Raw genomic sequence first — 11450 nt, forward strand, 5'->3', positions numbered from 1 at the left:
TCCAGCCATCGAAGCTGGGTTGAGGGCGTGGCTTCTGGTGGAAGCATTCCTCCTCGGCGGTCACCGCCTCCGGCCTTCTCTGCAGGTCAGTTTACATCTCGATGTACTTATGTAGTCTTTGCTCGGGCTGATGGTGATGTCTCGGACCGGGGAGGAGCAACGCTTGTGGTAGGCGTAAGATGCGCAGTTGCCCCTGGCCGCCAGCGGCAGGCACGTCATGGAGCGCGGGATTTTTGTCGAACACGTTGCAGACACGGATGCCGCGCCAGAGGTCGACCCATCCGACCATGCCACGGGGGCCTCCAAGCTTGATCGTCTTGGTGACCTGTCGCCGCCACCAGGCACACCCTGTCCCTCCGCGGCTCTGCCACCTACACCGTTCTGGACTACCACCCCTCGGCGGCCTCGAAGGAGCGATACAGGCAGAGCGTGAACACCACCGTCTCCTTTGAGCGTGTCGTCGTCCCTGAGCGGCATCCTGCAGGAGCACAGTATTACCGAGATGTCATTATCAATAGTCTTAGGAATGCCGGCAACAGCAACTTTGAGACCACGCTTTCTAACCTCCTGCATTAAGATTCATGTAAACGTACACTTACAAACTTGTTTCAGCACAAAAAAAAGGTACGGTTGATTTAATATCAGCAAAAAAATGTAAGAATATACAGTTGATCTTAATATCAATATGTCATTTGATTCACATTATAAGATATAAAGGATATTATAAGCGACAAAATGTTGAGAGTAAGAGCTCTAATTCAACCAGCTTAAAGAGAGCTTTCTTCTGGTTTATAGTGGAGCTTACTTCAAAAATCACTCATGCACCCCTTTGACTACCGTCACCACCAATAACATACACCTGGAGGAAAATCAAGAGAGTGAAACCAACGCACAAGCTTACAATGTTTAGGTTTGAAATAACTTGTACTCCCTCCGTCCCAAAATAAGTGTCGCTGCTTTAATACTCCCTCCGTCCCAAAATAAGTGTCTCAACTTTATACTAGCTCTAGTACAAATTTGTACTAAGCTTGAGACAGTTATTTTGGGAAGGAGGAAGTACTAAGTTTGCACTAACTTAGTACAAAAGTTGTGACACTTATTTTGGGACGGAGGGAGTATAATGCATGGGAAGAACAAAGTGATCCTAAAAGACAAAGAATCATTTTAAAAACGATGTTGCAGCACAGCACAACCCTCTAAAGGCATCATATCCTTGCTCAACACCATCCTCCTTCCAGCATTCATCCCTTAAATTCTCAAGGAAGCATTTTAAAAACGATGTTGCAGCACAGCAAACATCATCATCTATGTAAGCATAGGCTGTTTCTAGAAGGAGGTTTGGTTTCAAGCCTAGAAGAGATTTGGCACCCAGTCGCCTTGTCAAAGAAGATAAAGGGATATATCTCCCTTTGCATCGTAGACCTAGGCGAAGTAAATCATTTGCAATGTCGCACAGAACCAATTTGACGCTTTGGTCTTCTGATGGAAGAGACAATTCAATATCCAATAGGAGATCAAAGATGAGGTGCACTTGTTTTACAGTCTGACTCAAAGGATCTTCCAGGTTGCTCCATATGATTTTTAATACACGGTTGACAACATCCCTAGAGAAAGGCTTATAGTCACCAGAGAAGTCAGTGAAATCAGCCAAAACAAATGTCTTAATCTGCTGCAGACATATTTGAGTAACTGTCAGAGCATGGAAATTGAAGTGCCTGCCAATGGGGTTCTCACAGTGCATGCAAAGTTCAGGTAAAATCCCATCATACCATACAGTCCATAAAGATCCATTTGAATGAAGCTGGTGCATGTTGAGTGCTTTCCTTGGAATAGCCGTCAAAATTCCTCTGAGCAAACATAATCTACTCAAAACCGAGAGATCTCTGATTTCTTCACTCAGATGAAAATCAGAAAGTGCATCATGCACAGCTAGATCCTTTATATCTTCATGGTCAGGAAAGATACCAAAGAGCCCTTGAGAAATAAATCAGGAAATCTCCACGGGACTCATGAAAACCTGAATTGCAGCACAGAAGCTGACTCCAGAGGCCACCAGACAATCCCTCGAAAAGGCAGATGACTTTAGAACAGTCAGTATCGTCCTAACAGCACTCTCGAAGACAGCTGATGCCTTATCAAGTCCTGTAAACTTAGAAGGGTAACGCTGCAGCAAGTAGTACATACAAGACATGGCCTCTTGGCACTGTTCCATCACAACTGGAGATGGCCGGGACCCATCATCTATGTCCCTAATCACTCCATCAAGCCCGGAAAAATAGTATAAATGGTGTTTTTTCTTTAGTTCACCTGATTTATGCCACGGTACTGAATGCTATCAACAATCTTCATGGTGTCATGTCCTCCTCGTGATGAGCCAAGAATAGTTCCGCCCCTTTTGTGAATGTCATTTACACTCTTGGGGGTCAATTCGATGGTGTTGCGAGCGTAGAAACCTCTATACCCACCCTACACAGAAATAATCATAATATTAGAAGACAGAACCAATGTAATATTGATCTCAGTTTCTTGTGAGGCCATTGTTATTTTTTTCCTATGATTCCTAATCCCACACATCAAAAACTTACTGTAACGCAATCTGTAAGTGAAAAGAATCTGCTATTGATGTACAGCATAATCAACGTAACAAATTTGGTAGAATTTTTTCTGGCACTTAGTCAAAATATTGAATCCTCAAACTGACATAGATATCCATTATCCATGCTTGGTTTTGGCGTGATGCATCTTCCTAGATATCAGGTTGATGTGATTGGACAGTTGTAACAGAAACAATGTAAGTGTATACCAGTAATTCCAGGAAACGGAAAGAAGAAATATAATCCAGGGGGAATAGCTTCTTGGTACTAAAATTTGTGATGCAATGTAATGAGAAGCGACTTACCTGAATCCCAAGTATCTTGGTGACACCGTACATGTCAGATAAGCCACATACACTTTCCCTAATTACAGTATTAAGCCCAGGGCAGAGTCCTCCACATGTGACAATACATGCATGGACCTCGTTAGGTTCAAAATAGACCTGATGGAGACAAAGAGGTTAGAGTACAATCCTTTTCTTTTGTCAGCATAAAAATGGCGTGGTATACCCTTTAGCGAGGTCCAGCACGACGGAAGTGGTTTCCTCTTGGGCCATCCTTGTGAACAACAATCTGCATTGAGACGTGCAAGACGCTGAATCAAAATGAAGACTGTCTAAACCAAAGTACTTGACATGTTGTTGACAGAAAAGAAACAAGAGTACACGGCGAATTCCTCAAGAATTCACCTTATGACAGACAGTGTCATCCGGATTAACGAAGTATTGCCTGCAAACAGAATATTTGGTTTTCCAGTCAGCAACAGCATACAGAGGAAGACCAGCCAGGAGCAAGTTCAGTCTTACTTGACAACAGAGTAGGCCGTGTTATCTTCCAGCGGATTTGGGTAGGTCTGTCAAATCAAACAGCGAAATGGTCACCATGATCACAAGGTAAAAGTTTATTACTATTCAGCTCAAAGTCAGAGTTGTGGATTCAACATTTGAGCACAAGACACCGGTAACCCGTAACAATGGCTAACACCGGCACCGGACTAACATAAACAGATGAGGACGCGGCCTAGCCGCCGAATCCGTAGAGGGTGCGTCCCTGCCGCTTGAGCGCGTGGACGACGTCCATGGCGGTGATGGTCTTGCGGTGGGCGTGCTCGGTGTAGGTGACGGCGTCGCGGATGACGTTCTCGAGGAAGATCTTGAGAACGCCGCGGGTCTCCTCGTAGATGAGCCCGGAGATGCGCTTCAATTCGGGACGGAAGGAGTACTACATACTATATGTATATATGTATGAATCAACCAGTGTTGTCGTGGCTTTGCATTATAAGAACTGAATCAGTACTAATTATCAACCAATTGCCAAGTTAGTTATGCGCTCAGCCACTCGGAGCTATCTAGGAAACACAACAATGTAACTAATTAAAGGAACAACGCATCATTAAGCGCCTTCCAAAGTACAAAAATGCCCGGGATCCCTACCCGCAACCCTCCATAGATAGCCTAATAGTCCATTTCCTAACAAGGATTTCTCTTAAATACCATATTCTTTGAAATACCTGATTCCACTTTGGAGAAACCAAGGATGCCATCGATCGATTGTAACACAGCATTTCCAGAGGATAACATAAGCTCTAGCAACTGATGCTGTTCTTGACCCAGTTTGGTAGTTGCAAGAAGCTCGGCTATCCTAAGGACTTCTGAAAGGGGAGATCCGATCTCATGTGACCTTGTGGCTAACATTTGTTTTGCTTGCGGTGTGTCCTCTGCATTGTTGACAAGTGGAAGTACTCAGTGTAATTCTGAATCAAAATGCAATAAGTCAATGCTAGAGTAAAATGTACACCATGCAAACCTGTAATATTAGGTGATCTGCTATGCTATGTTTCCTTGGCTTTTTGAACAGCTTCCCTCACCCTTATGTCTGCCATTTTTTCTCTTGTTTTGACCTGAAGTTCAAGGAAGTAGACGCAGTTCAGAAGCGTGGAATAAAATGTAATTCAATGTAGAACGACATGAAATGAGATTCAGTTCGAAGAAATTTATTTTCAAATAAAAATGGTATCTTAGCTCAGGCGGAAAATACCCTCAAACTCAAATAACAGTTTGTGAGATCACTGCACAATACTTTTCATGCGCACTATCAAAGAAGAAATCATAGAGACCAACAAGGATTGGGACGCTATTTTATTCATGGAGGCTAACATGGATGGTGATGCTATTTTATTCATGAAGACCAGCAAGAATGACGATGCTATTTATTAACGGAAACCAACAAGGATGACGATGATATTTTCACTAAAGAAAAATGTGTACAATTGTGCACAAGAAACAAGGGAAACAAAAAACACATAATTAGTCTCGAAATAATACTGAGACCATAATAATATCTTATTATTCTCTAGATTTTGAAAGAATGGAAATTGAAGAAACATGAATATGATAGAAATGAATATAACAAATCGCCTGGTCTGTTATGTCCAGTGCAACATAATTCACACCGATTGTTTCCCCTATTTTACTGAAAACCGGTTCGATGTATACCACAAAGGCCTTTGGTCCAAACAATGGAGTGTTAAATAAAAACTATCCCTTGATCGGTATACCCTTGGCCATAACCTCTCTCTTGACCTTATTCATCTCATCTATAACCTCTCCTGACAATATCTCATGGTCTGTTTTACCAATAACATCCTGAAAACAAATTGTGAACCAAACAAAAATACAAATTAATTTCAGTATTAAAGAGCAGTGCACTATATGGAGCGAAAAATCAATGGCAAAGGCACTGACCTCATCCGCAAGTGTCGGAAAGTGATTAAAAATGTAGCGGTACCGTAACTCGACATCCTGAAGAGAAGAAATAAATTGTTATTATTATTACCATATATCATCAAATTTAAGGGGAAGTTGGAAAAGGTGTGGAAAAGCACTAACGGCAGACCTGATGAGCAATCACAATAGGGGCACTTTGGAGAATCAGGTGCAAAAAATAATCGGCCCGTTTTAACATGGCAGAGAATTCCCCTGCCAGTATTTCTGGCTGAAATTTCTTGAGATATTCCCCCAGCTTCTCCTCCAACGAACGCTCCCTTTGCAAGCTTGTCCCATGCGCTTTCTCCGACCGTAGCGCTCGCCGTTTTCAGTAGGGGGCACTGTCATGTTGTGCATCTTCTTCAAGATCCTCGTCATGAGAAGGGTCATTAATCTCTTGTCTCGAACACTTGAGGGCATTGTGACATTGGTCCTCCTCCATGATCTATTGCTTGTTTTGCTCAATCTCTTCTCGCTGTTGGGAGAGACGACCGAGCTCAATCTCTTCTTGTGTGGGAGCGACGAAGCATTGTGCATGTCAATGGCTCCAACAACACCAGCAGCCAAGAGATCATCCAGTTACATATTAGGATAAAAGATAGTTCAGTACACACCATATTGGCATCGTGATCATCAATACCAGGAATAGAGGTGAGCACTCGTATATAGGCATGCATGGACTGAACTGCTTGCTCCCACTACAGACACAGGCAAGAAATCGCTTAGAGAGCTACAGATAGTGCATCAACAGATATGGAAGCATGTGAAAGTACCTCATTCCTCATTGTTGAGCTAATATCCTGTTGCTTGCATACTGAACGAAAAACAAGTGTTGATTTGTCAGATGCTTGCAGCTTAGGACTTGATCATGAGTGAAATGAAGTTAGATGTTTACCTCCACGGGCATGAGCAATCTTGAGCATCATCTCAAATCCCATCTCTGAATCGTTAACAGGCACAAATGTAGGGCAGCCAAGCTCCATGCCATACCTTGGTTATGGCACACATGAGTAACAATGACCCAACTAACATAACCGAGCGCTACCAAAATACATATTGGGTGCTTACTTGAAATAAGACTGATTAAACAATTTGATTTGCTCCACCGTGGGGACGGCAACAAAGACGTAGAGATTTTTGCACTGCCTCTTCAGCGCATTCACCCTACAACAGGAATCATTCCAATAGTGGAGCCACCGTTACGATTGTTACAGCGAACAAACACCATAGAAGCATGCTGCTGTAAGACATGGCAGGGAAGAGTGTCGCACCTGCTAAAAACATCAGCTCCATTCCCGCAGTCCCAGTTCGTCTCAAAGATGAAAGCAACTGATAGCCCCCCATTGTTGAAGATGAAGTCCTGGAATACACCTGCTTGATCACTTTTTTTTTCTGAACACACCGCAGAAGCAATTTGCAACTTATGATTTGCACGGCAGGAAGAGGCGCTTACAGGAGATATCGACAGGAAGTTTAGGCGATACGAGTTGGCGGCCAGGAACGCACCAATGAAGTTGATAAGGTGGTGGTCCTGCTTGTCTCTCCACGAGGTGCTCATCATGCATATTCCACGGCCTGCGACACGACACTCAGCGGAGCCATTAAGGTCATATAGATATGTCAAAAAAACAATTTAGTTATCGTTCTGCATGAACAAACATTCCAAGTCGAAGCATAATATTCTGCCAGGCAATATACACAGATAGAAGAAGAATTAATCATATACACATAGTATCACTAGTGCAGTACCTAAATTTGCAGGCAGAAAGATGTTTATGTTAGGTGATATGAAGGAGGAGCCATGGACAAATGAATGGGGATACAAGCAATGGACAAATGAAGGGGGATACAAATGAATGTCAGACAAATTGTGGCTCGGTAGTTCTGGTATGCAGTGGCATGTGGCCTTGCTTTTGCCAAAGCATCCATCCATCCATAGCCATTAGTATTACAGCTTTGGCCCTTACATTCAGCAAAACAATTCCTGAATTTTCTGAACCTAACATTGGAACCACACACAGCTAGCCTTGGGTCCTCCCACAGGTAAGAGAGTGGTATGTCTTACTCCCACTGAAATCCCTATCAATCACCATGTCCATCTCTCCAAACCTAGGTGCCACCTGAAATACAAGAAGATAAAGTATGATGATGATGTCTCCCATGCTTCAACTTCACATTCTCGACAACTGCCTGAACAAGTAGCATAAGGATAACCGGGTTAACTAAAATAGTGGAAGCGATATATTCCAGTAGGGCTCTCTCCTACTATTCTTTGCTTGATGCAATAAATGTAAGGTAATTAGATATAGAACTCGCCTCGATTGCTAAGTCCAGTTGCAAAATTCATCAAAATGCAGCTGTCTACAATCATCGAGTCTTTCGACATGAGTGCTTGTGATTCTTCCTATATGATATGATATGCAATCACTGCATCAAGCCATAGCTATAATTCACGAATCACCATACAGAACAGGAATAACCAACCAAGTTTAACATGGCACCAGCGATGCCAAATAGCAGAGCAAGTCAAAAAAGTTCCAGTGTGAGAACGATTGCGTGTATAATTTGGGGAGATTATCCGTACTAATCGTAAAGATATTTAGCACAATTGAAAAAACATCGAATGGAAATGAGATACCCATGATGGCACATCGCAGCACGATTTATAAACTACTAATCTAATCTAACTATGAACTATGACATGCTCAAAGCCTGAAGAATTTCCTCCTACAACACAAATTATACTGATAATTCTTCATGACTGCAAATCAAAAACACACTTGGTATGAAAAATCTAAGAAAGACAGTACTACCTTTGAATCGAAATAAGATACACATGATCGCACTTCGCATCACGATTTAAACCAGTAATACAATCTAACTATGAACTGTGATGTGCCCAAACCTTGAAGCATTTACTCATCACAATCCCACTGATTAATAAGTCTCCATGAGCAAATAGGAACACATTTATGTGATACGAATAGCTGAGGAAAGAAAGCACTACCTTTTGATCCGCCTGAGCATCTCCGGGCTGACCTCGGCCTCAGTATCGCCGGGATGGATCCTCTTCCGGAGCACCTCGTTCCCCCAGCGGAGCCTGTCCACGGTTATGACCCCGCACCAGAGGATCCCCTTGGCGACGTTCTCGGCGCCAGACGCGATGGCCCTGGCGACGGCGCTGCCGTACTCCTCGACGTTGGGCGCGACGGCGGTCCAGTACGCGGCGGCCTCGACTCGCCGCGCACCCCGTCGGCCAGCCCCTCGCTGCCGGCGACGGAGTGGGCGGAGAACCTGGTGTAGGCGCCGAGCAGGGCGTCGAGGCGCGGGTCGGGGACGGAGAGCGTGAGGCCGTAGTGGAGCGGGTCGGGGGCCGGGTCGTCGGGGAGGGTGGGGACGGCGAAGGAGAAGGAGTAGTGACGGGGGTCGAGCTTGACGGCCGCGACGTCGCGGGCCAGCGGCCACTGGACGGCGCCGAGGGCCGCGATGGCGGCCAGGGAGGTGTCTCCGGCCCGGATGCGGTGGAGGGAGAGGTCGCCGGCGGGCAACGGGTGGCTGCGCTGGGGGACTCGCAGCAGCACGTCCTCCGACGGCGCCGGCGCGTCGGGGGTGGATGGGGACCGCGGGATCTCGACCGGCGGCAGCGGTGTTGGCGATGAGGAACTGCTCGGTGTGGACAGGACCGATCTGGGGCGAGAGGTGGGGGAGACTGGGAGAGGGACGTGTGACGTGGGAGGAGGAGGTCGACGAACTTTTTTTTTCTTTCTTAGCGTTTTTCTTTACGTGGGCGTGGGAAGAGGAGGTCTAACGAAGGAAAGGTGGGGTGCTAGCGAGGGGATCTGTTGGTCGAACCATTACGACGACGTCAGATCCCTTTTAATAGTAGAGATGTGTTTGATTTTTTTCATTTGACCACCGGTAGAAACTTTGTGTGTTTCTCATATTTTCTACTCTATCGACTATCGATAAAGGTGCGTGCATGAGTGATAAGTCCACGCGACTACACGTCAGGCGTGAAGGAAAAAGCGCATCCCCCACCTCGCGCGTCCACGCGCCATTCCTATCCACTATTCACCCTCTTTCCCTGTCCCGTTTTAAATTTCCGCCATCTCCAGCTCTATCATCTCGCAAGCTCAAGCATTCACAGTTTACAACAATCCCTAACATCTCTCACCAACCCGAAAGCAAAGCAACCCCGCAGCAGAAGCTTACGAGCGAAGCAAGCGACAGAGGTAATGGCCATGGCACCGTCAGCATCCGCCGTCTCCTTCGCCCCCCACCCGTCGGTGGGAGCGACTTTCCGGCCCCGCGCCGCCTCTGGCTCCGTGGGCGCTGGGCGGGTCCGCGCGGCGGGAGCCCCCGAGGGAGGCAGGTGGTGGGCGCCGCTGCTCGGGTGGTCCGGGCGGGCGGACTACATCGAGGCCGCGGCACCGGCGCCGGCGATGGAGGTGAGTTCCGAGGAGAAGGCCGGGAGGTCGTTCGTGGGCGGCCTGACGGAGGAGAAGGCGCGGCAGCTGCGGGCGCGGATGGTGGAGACAGAGAGCTTCCACGACGCCATGTACCACTCCGCCATCGCCTCCCGCCTCGCGCGCTCCACCTAGGCCGCCGGTCGCCGGACAGGCCGCCAGCCAACTCGCCGACACTACCAGACAATCTGTTGATGTCATTGTTAGATATTTAGGGTTTGTGGTCTACCCCTATTCCTCTACGCTTATCCGTGGTGCCGCTCACAATCGCATGTCTAAGGTTAGGAGGTAGGGACCTTCTTATACTGTCTTTCCAAGGAGTCCACCTCTTATACAGTATAAATAAGATTCTTAGTCTTTTTAACTAGTATTCTGGGATAAAGTCCAGATCAAATTACCAACCACGATCATATTTGTCTGTTAGCGGATTCTACCCGTTTATGTCCCCAGAGCACACGCTTGTGAGCAACGCGCCATAATAGAGTGTAAATTCCTCTAATTATGTAGATCAACATTAGGGCTGTAATCTAATTATACGATCTAGCTCCTTCCGATCATCACTGTACCCGGATAGTCTTTCCAATATAAATAATATATTGTATTCCAGTGATAATCGACCAGCTTCCTTAAGTATATAACTTAAGTATGTTCCAACAAGTAATAATTCCACGATAATCATGTAAAGTAATTCCATGTATAAATACATATATAATTCCATAATGAGGTATTTCGAATATTAGCAATTCTTATTATTTGAATATAGTTGCAGGACACATAATTCCAACATCTTCCACTTGTCCAAAACGATCATTCAAATATTCGTAAATCCATAGCCTTAACATGCTTGCCAAATACCTCCTGACTAAGAAGCTTAGTCAAGGGACCAACAATCATATTAAACTATGTTGAAAACTCTATAAATATATATTGTGATATATTCCCTCAATATGTTTCCTTGTTGTGACCCCTAAGATTACTAGAGACCTTAGTTTCCGCCTGATTATTCCAGCATACCTGTGTGCGGCGTCTCGAGTATTATTTCCTCGAGTGCAATTCCACCTTTAGAGGCACCTTGAGTATTTTGTTTCCTCAAGTAAAATTCGGCATCAATTATTTCCAGTCACATATATCAATACTATGAATAATTCCACATTGAGTCGAAATATATGATAACCATGATGAATATTTTTTTAAAACCACGTAAATACCAAATCCAATCAGTAAATGAAGTTCCATAAGTAACCTTGTCTGAATGAAATTCCTGACTTTAGTCACTGAACCTGCACCATATTAGTCCTACAAAAAAAATGAATATGCATACCTGGACTTATTTCTCATCTTGTAGATACAATAATAGCTTCCTCAATGTGTTTAACAAGTGGCATGTTGTGATGCACTTTCCACAATCTAATATGATGTGTGACATTCCCTTAGCTTCTTGTATTTCCTTCCACTACTTGAATGCAGCGTAAATTTCGGAAGCTAAGGTACGATTGTATAATGAAGATATAGTAAATTTCAACACCATGTATTATGCATTTTTCCTCGGGAATTCAAACATAATTCCTCACTGAGTTTGGTTTCACATACTTTAACAAGTTTGCAATTTTCCATAGAAACATTTC

General features: G+C 44.9%; 2 protein-coding genes and 1 pseudogene across 2 annotated transcripts; 1 reads left to right on the forward strand and 2 right to left on the reverse strand.

Annotated features, from left to right (window-relative positions):
- Positions 1–3614: 3614 nt before the first annotated feature.
- LOC123397493 (protein PARTING DANCERS-like) lies at positions 3615–7134 on the reverse strand (the record flags this gene model as incomplete). Its single annotated transcript, XM_045092024.1, has 10 exons — positions 3615–3815; positions 5165–5239; positions 5339–5395; positions 5974–6057; positions 6133–6173; positions 6255–6349; positions 6428–6523; positions 6631–6730; positions 6813–6934; positions 7109–7134. Coding segments are annotated over 10 exons (897 nt in total), but the record flags the coding sequence as incomplete, so codon positions are not given.
- A 1228-nt stretch (positions 7135–8362) lies between these two features.
- LOC123397501 lies at positions 8363–9417 on the reverse strand (annotated as a pseudogene).
- LOC123407969 lies at positions 9297–10089 on the forward strand. Its single transcript, XM_045101215.1, has one exon. It carries the CDS (start codon positions 9595–9597, stop codon positions 9958–9960), a length of 366 nt encoding a protein of 121 aa, XP_044957150.1. The 5' UTR covers positions 9297–9594; the 3' UTR covers positions 9961–10089.
- Positions 10090–11450: the final 1361 nt, after the last annotated feature.

This window comes from Hordeum vulgare, chromosome 1H (assembly GCF_904849725.1).
Source record: "Hordeum vulgare subsp. vulgare chromosome 1H, MorexV3_pseudomolecules_assembly, whole genome shotgun sequence".
Taxonomy (NCBI): Eukaryota; Viridiplantae; Streptophyta; class Magnoliopsida; order Poales; family Poaceae; genus Hordeum; species Hordeum vulgare.